Below are 15215 nucleotides of genomic sequence, written 5' to 3' on the forward strand. Positions count from 1 at the left end.
GATACATATTTTGCTTGTAAATGTGTAAATATTATGGTCAATATTATGGAATAGTTGATATTTAATAAAGTTCCTGCTTGAGCTTGGATTGCTGCGTACTTAGGTTAAAGTTAGCGATAAATATCTGTCTATACTCAATACGTATGCTTTTAAATATTTTTTATTTTGATTCTGCTTTGAAATAATAATTTTGTTCTGTAGAATCTGTACTCAAAAATGTATGAAAAAGCCACTTGAGCAATGATTCGTTTTTTGAAGAGGATGAATTCTTAAATAAAACTGAGTTTCTTTCAACTTTTCGTCTCATAGAATATTTTAAAAGACAAAATAAACGCTAACTGAACATGTTTAAAAAAGTTTAAAATACTACTCAATATATATATACGGACACATACGTCAAGCACTATTAGCTTGTGGGGGGCTTATGTCCTTAATACCCAATTGACTTAAAACCAACAAATTGCAGTCTTAATGCAGCTGCAGCACACTGTTGGCTCTTTGCTTGGGTCACAAATAATTACCATATTAAATTCGCCAGAGTTGAGCAAAACTTTGTCCGACATTGACTGCAAAAATAATCAAGACAAAGTTGACCGCTGCCGCACCCTTACCCAAAAAAGCTGCATATCGAGAGATAACACCAAAAGGCAGACGAGAGACGCCGAGAGCTCCCAGTCGAAGGCACTATAGCATAAACCAGCCAATAATCTGACAGAACTAAACTCAAACCCCAAACCAAATTGGGTTGGTTGGAGAATGGGGAGGTCGAGGGACAGCAACCAACTGCAGGCAAGTTGGCGACAAAGCCGTTTCAAAATAAGTAAAGCGACACAAGACAGACAGTTGGACAGGGTTGGGGCCAAAAGGCGCTCCTCAAAGCAGGCAATAGAAAAGTTTTTGCCTTGTAATGCATTACAAGCAATTTCACTTGCCAGAGCCACAACAGCTCAGACCAGCTAAACTTCGGGGCAAAACTTCAGTTTAAAGCAATGCGAGAGTCAACGAGAAATGTGGCAATGCCACATCCATCAGCACAGCGCTGTTTGTTTGTGTGAGCGTGTGTATTACAATAAACTGAAAACAAGTTAAAAAAAGAAAAATAAATAAATAAAATAAAAGCGCTTCGTTTAGTGGGCGTTACATAACTGGGTCAGCAGCGACATGGCTGGAAGGCTTGCCATGTTATTGTTTAGCCAATTGCAATTGTTAAGGATTTTTGATAGGGCCGGGCTGGGCGTGGGTTGTGTGTTTGGCTTCACATGTTTATTATATTGAATTTATGTAGTGCTTTGTATGCAAGCGACGTTTCTGCCAACCAAATGACAAGCCCAAAACTCAATCCTTGTCGCACCGCACCTCACCGCAGGCCAACAGCCCGAAACCGTAATCCCAGCAGTTAACAAAGCGAATGAAATGAAAATGAAAATGGCGGCAGTTGCAGTTCGGCTCGTGGCTTGCATGTGTGTGTGCGTGTCCGTGAGCATGTTTATCTGTGAGTGTGCGCGTGTGGTTTTCAGTGCGTATTCGCTTTGTCAACGCTTTTTGGGTCTTCTCCCTCAGTCGTTTGGGGCACGTAATAGGGGCGAAAAGCAACTGATTCTGCTACGCTGCCAGCATATTATGCTTTTTGACCGAGATTTTTCAATTTGCATGAATATGAACAACAGTTATTAACAACAATGCCCAGCAAAAGCTGAAAATGAGCACAAAATATAATAAAAAAAAAGCAGCCACAGACACAGATTTCATTTATAATTGTGTCGCTAGAAAAAGGCAACCCCTTTAATTACTTAACTTTGAATTAAAAATTTAATTTTTAACAGCAATGGCTTTTACGTACAGCTTTGCATTATGTTAAATAGCTGTGGGTAAATGTTATGTAAATGTTTATTTTCAAATAAAACCTAATGTTATGTTAAACAGAGTAAGCTCTTGGCGGTCTGTGACTAAAATTCTTGTAACAGCTATTTATTTTAAACAAATATATTAATTTCGATTAATTTAATTAAAACTTGCCAATTTTATGCTCTAATAAAAGACTGTGTAAATATAATTGCTGTCAAGATTCAAATGCGTACGTACAAGTAAAACTTAATGCTAACGTAAAACAAACACCAATTCAAAAATTTGCGGCAAGTTTAACAGAAATGCCATTTTAAACAAATTCCTAACAAATGGCTTAATTCGACTATCAACAAGGACTAGCTGAAGAATTTGTTAAGATGCCCTTAACTGACCAAATGCAAAATTCCATTTACCAATGCAAGTAAAATAATACAAAAACAAACACTGACACATAGACATATATGAATTTGTGGAAATCTCAAGCAAATAAACGGATAGAACAGCATTTCATTTAATTTGGCAGAAATTTAAGGCATTTATCCAAAAAGTAATGGACACGGTCTTAGGCAACAGAAAGCTCAAATAGCCCGAACATAGTTGGAAGGCAACGGCCATAGCTGTGAAAACGACAAAAACAAATATGACAAGGACAACAAGAACGAACACAAGGATAGGAAATGCAGCGATGCAAAATGTTGAAATGCCAAAGCTTAAATTGCAATTAACAGAAGCGTTGAGCAACGATATGAACTGAATGTTTGATATTATCCTGCGACATCCTTTTTGCTGGTTCACTTGGTATTTATATAATTTGCCCGGCTGCAGGCAAAAACCAACTGTCTGTACAAACTGTATCCAGGCATATCTGTAATCAATATTTAATGAATTTCTGCTGCCTGGACAGCAATCAGAAATTATTAGACATAATCAACAGCAGGCCAAGCACGAGCCAAATTAGTGCTGAGAAATTTGTCTTCATCCACAAGACAAATTAATTAAATTTTTCATGCCTTGTGATATTGCAAATTGTAAATTGGAATAAATTGCACATCTAAATAACAATTTATTTTGTCAACGTGTTATTACATTTTAGCTTTGAAATGTTTTATGCACAAAATTCTTTAAATGTTCAAACCAGCAAACAGTCTTACCTGATGCAACATATGCCAAAATTAGAAATAAGAAATACTATGAGAGATGCCCAAAATATTAGTTCGTCTAATAATCATATAAGTTGCCATTATTAAATACTCAAATTCTAAATTTCTTTAATTAATTTACAATATAATAAATATAATATAATTGTGGTTTCTATATTGGTGTTTTATTAATAACCAAATGGCTTGTGCAAAAAAACAATGATAGCTAAGTATATGAAGAAATTAGCCAGCTTTTCCCGGGTCTAATTAAAAATGGTGGAAATGCAATTGGTACCGAAGTTGTTTGCATGCTTTGACCCAACCTCAACGATAGAAGCCCCTTAAATAACCATCCCGCTTCATTCACTCAAATTTTTCATTTAATTTGAAAAAATTATATAGCCATAGCAGCGGCTATGTTGTCGACTTTAAATTTCATATTCTTATGTTCAACAAGTGCATCGGTCGCATTGCCAGAATATTCGTCAGGAATTTTTGCAGACAACCTTTCACCAAATTTACTACTTTCGCCGGTGTTTCCAATTTCCTATCGAGCCACAATGTGTCTTTAAGCACCTCAAACAATCGTAAAATGTTGCAAATAAAGTCATCATAAAAAACACATTCTATCGAAATGATAATGTTGCTGGGGCGCCAGCTCGGCCCCACTCTGCCATACCCAGACCAAAGAAGGTCACTCGAGCACATACGCGCACATACTTTTGTCCCTGGCCAACGTGGCGTATGAGCAATTTTAGTGTGTCAGGATTAGCACATCATCAGCGGCAACGGCGTCTGGGAGACTGCGTCTAAACGAAAATTTCTATTTATGCAAAAGATATTTCGCCAGCCCAAGCCCAAAAGGACCTTTAACCTTTTTTTCGTCTGCATAAATGCGGGTCAGTAGTTGGCAGGCCAAACAAATGGCGGAGAAGGAAATATATAAAGTAAAGTAAAAAGGCACACGAGCAAGTAAAAATAATCGTAAATTGTTAACAAAATACACGCCTCTTTTGCCATAGACACGGGCCAGGCCCCAATCCCCATGTCGTTTAAAGCCACTTTAACCCTTTAGAACTGAAGCGTGCGATTTGGGTTTCTGGTTCTGGTTTTCGGTTTTTGTAACCAGCCGTGCACTTTGTTTATTTGTTGGCCGAACAAACCGCAGCGCGGCAATGGAAGGTTGGCGGGGGGTGGGGCACGCCTTCAGCGGGTCAACAGACACGGTTAGCGAGCACATATACACACACACACAAACATTTAAGCACACACATACACACATCTAAGCTGTGAGTTTAACTTATGGATTATGGGCGTGACTCGCGCAAAATGTTGAGATACCAGAAAAACAAAACAGTTGCCTACATTTGGGCGTCAGAAACAACGGCATTTAAAAGCCCCACAAGCCAAATGACATTAGCATACTAGTGTGTGCGGGTTGCAAGCAGCTACTTTATTAACCAACGTCAAATATTTAAAGGATTAATTAAAAAGTATATATATGGTATTTTTTTGTTTTTATTCTGGATAGAATTGGCTCGAAATTCCGGGTAAAGAGACAGATGGGGTATATATAGGGGCCACGCTTTTTCAAATGGCCAAATTCAAAATCAAATGAAATGGTCGTGAAAATGTTACGTTCAGTTTTTAAAGCTACAACAAAAATTCCATATTGTAGTTTCCATTTTGTCCTTGCATAGCTTTCTAAATCGATTTATAACGTTCCGTTTGATTATTTAGCCCTTTTCATCAAATATACAAAGCAAATATATTTCCCAAAACTAACACATTGAATTTTTAACCATATCACACAATGTCCGCAATGCCTAATGAATTTTTGCTGCTTTCCGCTTTTCACCAGCATGCAGCAGTCCTTGCCCCAAAAATAACTTAATCAATATTTCAATTTGGCAACCCAAAAAAAAAAAGGGGAGAAAAAAACAAGCAGGAATAAAAGGAATAGGAAAACTTGTGCAGCCAAATGCTAACTAGTCAAGCAATTAGTGCTGGTTAGGTTACTTTTTGGCTGGGTCGATCCCGTGTCCATAATTGTTACGCGCGGCCCACATCCGGTGTTGTGGCACGCCCTCCCGCCCCCTCTCCAGACAACAACAACCTGCAGTACTCAGCGCCCAATTACTGCCACACCAGTTGTTATTGTCTTTCGAGTGTGTCAGTGTGTGTGCGTGTGGGTGTGTGTGTGTGTGTGTGTAGCCCCTGAGGTCCATTGTCCAGGAGCAGTTTCTGCAAAAAAGCTAACTCATCGCAGCGCTGTCCATTCGATTGGTCGCTTCCATTGCAGCTCCATTGATTACGGAAATAACGTAACGCTAAAATCAAACTAATCAGTTGAATGATTGGCGTTTCGCCCAGCGTCCGACGTTGACAGCGCACACACAATGGTGTACATTGATCGGCTGCCCCAAGCAAGCCCCCCCCCCCCCTCGCCTCCCCCTTCGCGCACAACGCTTACAGGACCTTTCAAATGAAAATTGTCCTTTTTTTCAAGTTGCGTCCCTCACTGGTTTTTCATCCAACTTTGCTACCTTTTCTTTTATGCTGCGCTATTCAGGAACCCTCTTCCTCTTTCTCCCTGCACACCGTTTGCCGTTAAGTTCTTTTGTGTCCAGTGCTGTTAACGAGTTTTTCTCGCTGAGCCCGGGCGCTCATTAAATGTGTGTAAGCCGTCCTTTTCGAGCTGGTTCTCCGCTCGGCTCTGGTCGACATTTAAATTACTTTATAGCTGCCTTCATTTAGTTTATAATACGCCGATTTGCTTGGCCACTTTTCAACAACGTTTTTCCTTTCCTTCTTTTTTGTTTCTGACAAGCTCTCTTTTATTTTATATTTTCTATTTTCTTTATAGGCACAATTTTCTGGCCACTTTTAATTTGTCGCAATTTGAATTTGCTTGGCGTTAATTATACGCCATGTTGATGAGAGTCTTTTCCCTTCTAATTAATTTTTTTAATATTTCTATTTCAAATTTATGCCTTAGTTTGTACAAAAGCATGTATCAAAGAAAAGTTGAGTCATATATATAATTGGAACGTAATGGACAACATTTATACAAATATGTGTGTACTTACACAAATACGTACACCAGTGGCGTTTTCTTAGCCCTAAATTGTAAAGAAGAATTCCTACATAACTTCTGTGCTTATGATCCGATTCCTATACAATTTTCAGACCTTGAAAATGACACTTTAATGAGTGTATACTAAAAGTAAGGTGCATACTTGTGGAAAGGGGAACAAGTTAAAGAAGAAAATTGAGCGAAATTCATATGCATAAGATATTTCGGAACGTTACTATTTCAAACTCTTAATTCAACACATATATTGTTTCAACTGGATGCATCTTATTCAAACTTGCTCAAGCAAATTGAATACAATTTTGTCTAAAATACACCTGAATAGTGAAGCAACATTTATAATGAGCTACAAACCAAGACAAACGACTGTATTTCAAGTTAGTGCGAATGTAGACAATAAGTTTTCCTTGAGACTAGCCACACAACAAATGCTTTTGAGTGTGTAAGGAAATTATTATGATGTTTGTTAATTTCAATGAAACACCGGTAGATAGACAGATAGTTAGAAAGATAAATAAATTGATGTATAGATAGAAATTATGTAGTTAGTTGTATTGACAAAGTTTTAACAGGCTGCGAGCATGCAGCACAACATCTATCACAGGCAGTCAAGCAAATACTTGGGGAAACCATGCCCGATATTTACCTTCTTTATTACATATTAATAACGTTTAATATCACAATGGTTTTGTGAAATGCTTTACTTGGCAAATAATATACATTTGATTGAAGAAAACTTAGATTTATGTAGTAGTCGCAAGCATAGGTGAGCGGGAATGGGTTCTGGAAAGCATTCGGTTGGGCAAATTAATAGGCAATAAATATATTGTAATTCCACCAAATGGGAATGGTGCGGACTCCAATTCTAACAGTGGCTGAAATCAATATTTACCCAAGAGACATTAAGTGGGCACATGGAACTTATGTTTATTTACTTGCTGCTTAGTGCAAGCAAGGTTATTGTTTTAGAGAAATTTTAAATTTAATGAGAAGCTTTAACAATAAATGTTAATATAAAACATTTTCAAGAACGAAATACGTAACGCAAAATATACAAAATATGTGCATTGATTAGAAAGTAGAAACCAAAGTGCGAATATTCAAACAAATATCTTTGGACACTTTTGATTCATTTTCTCCGTTCCGTTCCAGAGCACAAGGCAAATCAACAACAAACAATTGACTTTTGTTTAAAAAGGAGCGGCGAGGAACAGGGCAAAAGTTGTTTGGGACTTTTGGAAATTTTTGGGTTACATTTAAGTGGCACAAAAAGTTCCTGTGGCAGCTTCTACAGCTCCTTGGATGGAAGTGGCAGCTGTTGCAAAACTATTTAATAGTTGCACGTTGCAACATTTGTAAGCCGAACCGAACCAAAAAGCAGCAGCTCCAACTACTTGTAACAACTATGTTGCAGCAGCAACAATGTGACATGCAACAAATGTTCAGAGCGAAAATCACATCTCCGAAAAAGCCAGAAATGCCTTTCAATCACAGACTCTGACGGAATGCAAACTATGCCAAAAAGGAGCTGCAGCTGCTTTAGTCAAGCAAATTCCCGCAATTGGAACTGGTACGAAAAAATTCCAACAAAAATATTAAAAATGAGTGAAATATTCACTCAGCAGTAAACAGACCACAAAAAATGATCTAGAAACAAGAAAATAACTAAAAAACTTTTCTCAATTTTCATTTTTTATTTTATTTTATTTCATTTATTTCTGAAATAAACAACAAAATGACAGAGCAGCAGCAACAACGGCAAACGATGCACATGAATAAAGTTTCAAATGTGCCCGGGCAGGCGAAAAGTTTTGTTTATTTTACTCAACTATTGTGCGCAATGTTTGTATTTTTATTTCTCTCACACCCGCTACCACTCCCACTTTATATTGTTTGGCATAGTTGTAACAGGATAGTGTTGAACAACGCCAGTTATTCAGAATAACTGGGTCGTAGCTAGTAAGCGAAATGTCCACTAAGCGTAAGACGACATGAAATTGTTGTCAACATATAAAATCAGAAAATATATATATATATATATATATATATATATGCAAAGTTAATTTAAGTTGATTCCAGTTTTTGTCCTGGTTTATACTGAAGTTAGCTGCGCTTTAAATTTGTGTTAAAATATTTCATATAAAATCTTTAGATTTTTATAATCCGGAAGGTTTAAGTAATTGTTTAAATCAACTTTTTTGTCCAAATTATATATTTTTTTTATTCATGTTTTGGTATTACGATTTTAGTTAAATAGTGTTAAATTGACTTTAATCTGTTATTGTATCTGTTCCGTTAAGCTTGCAATCCCTGTTGGGAAATTGCGTAAGCTTCTGTTAATTAATTCTTATATTAATATTAACATCTATTTCTTTACTTATTAATGACAAAACAAGTGCCAACGTAGGTATGTATTGAATAAAATATAAAAATATAATAAACTTTAACTTTAACGTTAACTGCAAATGCTAATTCAACTGTTACTGTTACTGTTACTGTACTTTTTCAATACAATACTTCTTTTCAATAGAAAATGTATAAAACTTGTACAAGAATAAGAAACAAGCCGCTTAAACCCACTTGACAAATAACCAAGTAGAAAAGTCACACACTCACGCTCACATAGAGAGATATGTATGCATATGGAAAATAATAAAAGTTGTCACCCGCATTGGGTGGATTGTTGCCTGTCGTCATTGTCTGAAATAGAGTTGTCAACTACATTCAAAATGCAAAATATATGTCTACACATGGCTCGCATTTTCATTGCTGTGCACTCGTGTATTTGTAAAGCAACTCCCAATTTTGTGCAGTGCTAGTGTGATCAAAAAGTATCAACAGCTGTACACTAAAAGTTAATTTATATGTTTGTTGTCGTTGTTGTTGTTGTTGTTGGCCAGGAGGGAGTTTTGTGGGTTGCTGATGACAATTCAAGCGCGTTGCCAAACTGTCAAAACGATTGCAAAAATCTGCCGCACAATTGAACTGTAAAACTTTGCTAATTGCTTGCCGGACTTGCGGCTAGCTGAAACTGAAATATTGCAAACGCATAAATAAAAGTAAAAAAAAAGTAACTAAATAAAATAAAAAAAACCTTTGAAAATAATGGGAGCAGTTATATAAATGCTGCAGTCTCTGCCTCCTCTTCCCATCTGTCAATCTCTTTTACGCTGAACATCCATTTTTAATGAACTTTAAATAACATGAAATATTTAATATATTTTTTGCTGTTCGTTTCGTTTCCTTGCAGCCTCGCCCAATGTTCAAAATGGTGCCTTGTCAGAGCTGTGGACAAAAAATGTTGCAAATAATTGAAGGGCATTTTTTCTAGGACAACTACGAAACGGCTTCCATGTGGGTCATTGTGTGGTGTTACATGATATGTTAAATAAAATGCAAGCACGTTTGCGTAATTTAGTTCCCGTTGACAGTCACATTTTAAGCCTCCAAAAAGTAGGCTTCGTAAAATGTATTTATTTACCTTATATTTCTACACTTATCCATTGAATAGAGACTGTTGATAGCTAGAAATTATTCTACAAGTTCCGCAATATATTCGATTTTTTTGTATCAACTAAGCTGAAGATAATTACATATACATTTACCATAAATTATTAATTTTTTAACATAAATGTATACGTTATTGAAATCTTATATTTGTGAGTTGAATATTAAATAGTATTTTTTCATAATTTTTTAGATATTTGGATAGTAACTATTTGCAACGAAAAATAATGTAAATATATGTTTATTAAAATATCATGTCGTATATATAATTATAAATATATAAATAAATATTACATATATTGGAATAAGCTTATCTGTTAGTGTTAGCTTAACAAATGGACGATATTGTTTTTAATGTAAACTGTAGAAAATTGGCTGTTAAAAACACTAAAGTGACGCCAGACTACAGACAATTAAGAAACTTATCAAATTACAAGTGTATACATTAACAGCTGCGTGAAATTGGAAAAAATATCATCTGTTTGTGTATTAGAAAATCTAAATCGGGATTCATTGCCAACTTTCAGCCAAGTCAGATTCAGTTTGGAGCCAAGGGTTGACGGTTGAAATAGATTTCTTGCGGAAATGAAAAACTTGTTAAGCTACGGCTTTGTATTAATCATTGCTGTGCTCAAAAGGTCGGATAGTGAAAATAATTCGTCTGCGGTTAACAATGAAGTACAACAAAAAAATTTAGTTTCATCTAATATAAGTAACATAACGATTTTTTTATTTTAAGAAAAGCTACTGGAACAAAAATACTCAACATACTGTCTGGGTACGGAACAACCCGTACTTGAGAGCTCGTACACAAATAAAGGCAGAAGAACTGTGGGAAAAATATTCAAATATGAAAATAAGAGTTGGAGTTTGCGAGCAAACGGTTAAGCATATCGAGTTTCAGTTAGCACAACAGCTTCTCAGGACTGAATGGTGCGAGAACGTGACTCGATCTAGAGACCACACGATTGAGTTGCAGGATACGTTTATCGATAAACTGCGGTTGGAAATTAAAAACTTAATTAAGCTAAACACTCAACTGAAAGAGAAACTGGCTGAGTATAAAGTAAAATTGAAAGAATCACAATCATCGAGTTGTATAGGTAAATTGACCGATATTTACGAGATCAAAGTGCCTGGCATCGAATCATTTCCGGTGCTCTGTGACTCGAGTTTGGCCGGCTCCGGTTGGACTGTCATACAGAGGCGCCAGGATGGAAGCGTTAATTTCAACAGAAACTGGGACAATTATCGTCACGGATTTGGTGATATGCATGGGGAGTTTTTCATTGGACTTGAGAAGCTGCACATTCTTACCAAGTCGCAAACACACGAACTATATATATACCTTGAGGACTTTGAAAATGAACAACGTTATGCCCGATACAGTCAGTTTATGATAGGCGGCGAGGAAACTGGTTTTAAATTAATCTCGCTCGGTTCATATTCCGGAGACGCTGGCGATGCAATGAAATGGCAAAGAAACATGAGGTTCACAACTTCTGATTCGGATAATGACAACAACATGAATAATTGCGCTTCAAAATGGAAATCTGGCTGGTGGTTTGACGACTGTTTTGTTACGTAAATATTTAAAATTAATAATAGAACAAAAATAGTAATAATATTTAAATGTTCTCACTTTCAGTAATCTAAATGGACTATTCACTACAAACGCAGTTAATTTATCTGAACCTGGAATTAAGTGGAACACATGGCATTATAAATCTCTGAAATTTGTTCAAATGATGATAAGACCAATAATGAATTGATAAGGTTGAATACAATAATCAAACAAATTATTGTTCGAAAATATAGATATGTGCTTTGTTTTAAGAAAAGTTATTCCTTTCGTATCACTTGGGTTGTGTACTAGCAGCGCTTTTAACCATATGTAGTAGAAAAGGAACTTTGATAGATATTTGCATAACGAAACAATAAGCCTTAAGTGCAGCTACCTGCTCAGAATGCCATGGCGAATGACTGCGAGTGCATGCCACGATTGTTGTTAGTTTACCAAGCAGCTCGAATCGGGCGTTTGAGCACGGAGCCATAAAATTAATATAAAAGTGCACAGCACTGACCTGCATTCCAGCTAAATGTGTAAAGTAAGTCGAAACTTCAATGGAGTCGCAACGGAAATGAACAAAATTGGTTGCAGCAAAAGAAAAGCAGGAGGAATAGTTAGGGCTAGGGCAACTGATTGAAGGCAGCCATAAGCCAAAGCGTATAGAAAGACTTTTTTTAGAAAACAAGTAATCCAACTTAGACATGAAAATAAACAAAACCAAGGAACAAGTTTTACCCGCTCCGTACTATCGCTTGCATTCGAACTATCGCTCATAGGTAAACAAAGCCCCAAGTGGAAAAGTAGTTGGCGACGCACGAACAACAGCACCCACATGGAGGCGATGAGACGACAACAACAAAACAACAACAACAACTAAAACAACGTCATTGGCAAAGCAAAGAGCAGTATTCCTTGTAATTAATACCCTAGACACCCTAGACACTATACTAAACTGTACAGAACGAAACTTTTTATTGTATTCGAACATTTAAAAGGAAATAGAAGTTTGCAATACAACTTCTAAAATTTTTTTTTTATTTTATTATTTTTTATATAATTAATTTAAATACTCAAACTATCATAGCAAAGAATTCACAATGAACAAAATGCATAAAAAATTATAATAATATTATAATAATAATAATTACAATAAAAAGAATAATAAAATTGATCTCCTCACATGCACAATAAAATATTCCTTTAATTCTTATTTCTCACTATTTCATAACTTAACATCACAACAGCATTAAATCCAATATAAACAGAAGTCGCAAAAAATACAAAAGAAAAAAAATGTTTCATACAACATGAAACAGTCAAAAAGCTCAATTGAGACCGTATTAGGAAGTAGCATGAAAATGGAAAATATAAGACAACTTGACGTCGACTTCATTTCATGATTAAGTTACCCATATCGATTTCCTTTCAACGGACTTTATGATGATGAAAATGGAAGCCGCAGGAACTGAGCCTGCGGTTGTCAAGCAAGCCAAAAGCCAGACCCCAACATGTGCAGCTGATTCCCGGAGTCGACTGACTCACTGACTCAATGAGCCGGCGCCATTGTCGCTCCATTGAAAACAATAGCTACCGTCTAATGCCCAAAGAAAGGTTGCAAAACATGAATAAATTGTGCCGGCAATGTAATTGTCGGGTAGCATCTTGGGTTGGCTGCTCCCCGTCACACAAGTTGGGTAAACAAATAAAGAAAGCCACACAAGAGCTGAGTTCAATGGCACAGTGGGGCAAAACTTATGCATTAATAATGTGATAATTTGTGTTTAAAGTAGCTGCTCACGACAGACAAAGTAACTAATTTAATGGTAAAGAATGGCAATTGAAAGTGTATCAACAAACTTGTTTGACTCTTTTTTTCATTAATTATTTTTAGTATAAATTAAACAACATTCGTCTTTGAAAATTATTTTAAAACATATTCAGGACACAAAAGATGTCGACTTATTTTTCCCACTAATTCCTTTCTTATTTTCTACATTGTGTTCACTTAATCCATGAAATTTAAAAATGCAAAGAATCGCTCCCGTATCAGCCAATTTAAGTAGTTAAATATATATTCAGTAGTCAGCATTATTTATTATTTATTTCAATATTTTACTTGCTACGCAGCTCAGTTAAACCAACTGGGTGATGATTCGACTGAAAGCAAACAATATCAATATTTTACATAGCAGGGCAGCCGTTGAGTACATTAACATACCGATATGTATGCTGACTTACATAGTTCTCCGTTAGGCAAAGCTATTTTATTTTTCAATTAATTTTTGTAGTATTGGTATATATTATGGGAACAATAAAAAATGGAAACAATTACTTTCACCCTTTAAAATAACGTACGTGCGATAGCTAAAGAAAAATATAAATGTACTCATATCAGTTAGCTTTTAAATATTAGAGAAGCAACAGCTGCAAATTGAGCAGCTTATATACATGTACACATGAGTATAAACACAAGGCTTCATGGCCGGTTCGCGCTCAAAAACAGATTCAGTCTTCTATTGAACTTGACTGTGTGATGATCGTAATCGGGTATTTTCAATAAGCATGAGTTCAGAATTACAAATTATTTTAATAGCGTGCGTAGTCATTTGGATATTAAAATCAGAAAATCATCAGAAAAAACAGGAGGAGCCAGTGAGTGAGGTTCCCAATATGCCGAAGGTAAAATCTAGGGAAGATTTTATCAAAGAAATGGAAGAAAGCTGGTCAGCATATTTTGTGTATAAAATAAAGCCCACACTTGAACAAACAATGAACATACAAGGTTTACACCAGCAGATTATGGAGCAAGAGGAAATGATAATAGCACATCAGAAACTATTAGGAGCGATGCAAACCAATTTAAGTGTCTGTGAAATAAACAACAAGGCTAAAGAAATGATAATTGATCAACTACTATCTAGAGTTTTGCTAAGCGATGCAAATAAACTGGTAAAATCCTTTAAGTCAAATTGTATTGGTAAATTGACCGAAATTTACGAGATAGAAGTGCCTGGCATCGACCCATTTCTGGTGCCCTGTGACTCCACTTTGGCTGGTTCCGGTTGGACAGTCATACAGAGGCGTCAGGATGGAAGCGTTAATTTTAACCGAAACTGGGCAGAATATCGTCAGGGATTTGGTAGTCTGGATGGAGAATTTTTTATCGGTCTTGAGAAACTGCATTTAATGACCAAGTCACAGAAACACGAGTTATATATACATCTTGAGGATTTTGAAAATCAACATCGTTATGCCCGATACAGTGAGCTTCTGATAGCTGACGAGGCTGCATCGTATATGTTAAGGATTCTTGGAGAATATTCTGGCAATGCTGGCGATTGGTTGACCAAACACAACAACACCATGTTCTCAACTGCAGACATGGATAATGAGTGCGCCATGCGCTACGAATCTGGCTGGTGGTATCATAATTGTTCTCATTGGTAAGCTTTTGCAATATTTAACAATTTCCAGTACATAAACTTTTTTAAAATTTGTAGTAATCTAAATGGATTATATACTACGAATGAAGATCAACCTGGTATAAAATGGAATTCAATTTCAGTTAAATTTGTTCAAATGATGATTCGACCGATAGAAAATTAAATGAGATCTAAAATTTGGCAAAATTGTTCAAAAATCATTTAAATAAACGATAATTATTAAACTATTTATTTTATTTTTTTAACATACATCATTTTATAAACAAAGCTGCAGCAGTGTAGCTGTGCAGCTGCATTCGAGCACAAGTGTCATACTGCGTTACAGACAAACGAGCCGCAGCAGGGAACACATTCAAGCCTGCCCTACACTCCCTTCCACACGCCAGTCACATGATGTAGGGAATGAGCTGACGCACAGTCAGATAGCCCTAGCGACAGAACGTGCCAGTGTCAGACTATAAGTCCGAGTATATTTAATATTGGATCTCATGGCGTCGTTTCATATTCCTATTTACAATATATGCTATAAGCTCACACATATGTTCATACACACTCACTCACACACACAAACAGCTCGTCTTGTTGGTTTTTGTTAGTTTGCTCTTTTCGAGGGCACA

The 15215-nt window shown here is 36.1% G+C and overlaps 3 protein-coding genes across 8 annotated transcripts in view; 2 read left to right on the forward strand and 1 right to left on the reverse strand.

Annotated features, from left to right (window-relative positions):
* Window positions 1–15215, reverse strand: part of LOC115762987 (disintegrin and metalloproteinase domain-containing protein 10) — a 146295-nt gene that overhangs the window by 48723 nt on the left and 82357 nt on the right. The window lies entirely within an intron of this gene.
* Window positions 10135–11394, forward strand: LOC115762999 (fibrinogen C domain-containing protein 1-like). Of its 4 annotated transcripts, none has more exons than XM_030705388.1 (3): window positions 10135–10263; window positions 10330–11169; window positions 11234–11394. In XM_030705388.1, exons 1-3 carry the CDS (start codon window positions 10259–10261, stop codon window positions 11355–11357), a joined length of 969 nt encoding a protein of 322 aa, XP_030561248.1. In that variant the 5' UTR covers window positions 10135–10258; the 3' UTR covers window positions 11358–11394. The 4 variants fall into 4 exon arrangements, with proteins under 4 accessions (XP_030561248.1, XP_030561246.1, XP_030561247.1 ...); XM_030705386.1 differs by having other exon boundaries at window positions 10325–11169; window positions 11234–11393; XM_030705387.1 differs by having other exon boundaries at window positions 10135–10223; window positions 11234–11393.
* Window positions 13671–14799, forward strand: LOC115763000 (ficolin-2-like). The gene is made up of 2 exons (XM_030705390.1): window positions 13671–14598; window positions 14656–14799. The coding sequence occupies exons 1-2, from the start codon at window positions 13718–13720 to the stop codon at window positions 14759–14761; spliced, it is 987 nt and encodes a 328-aa protein (XP_030561250.1). The 5' UTR covers window positions 13671–13717; the 3' UTR covers window positions 14762–14799.

This window comes from Drosophila novamexicana, unplaced genomic scaffold, assembly GCF_003285875.2.
Source record: "Drosophila novamexicana strain 15010-1031.04,08,12 unplaced genomic scaffold, DnovRS2.1 tig00000689-arrow-pilon, whole genome shotgun sequence".
Lineage (NCBI taxonomy): Eukaryota > Metazoa > Arthropoda > Insecta > Diptera > Drosophilidae > Drosophila > Drosophila novamexicana.

Coding starts and splice junctions, on each gene's coding strand:
- LOC115762999 (XM_030705386.1), top strand. CDS start 10,171: ATGAAAAACTTGTTAAGCTACGGCTTTGTATTAATCATTGCTGTGCTC. Junction 10,264..10,324: donor CGTCTGCGGTTAACAATGAA/GTACAACAAAAA, acceptor TTTTATTTTAAG/AAAAGCTACTGGAACAAAAA. Junction 11,170..11,233: donor TTTGACGACTGTTTTGTTAC/GTAAATATTTAA, acceptor TCTCACTTTCAG/TAATCTAAATGGACTATTCA.
- LOC115763000 (XM_030705390.1), top strand. CDS start 13,718: ATGAGTTCAGAATTACAAATTATTTTAATAGCGTGCGTAGTCATTTGG. Junction 14,599..14,655: donor TATCATAATTGTTCTCATTG/GTAAGCTTTTGC, acceptor TAAAATTTGTAG/TAATCTAAATGGATTATATA.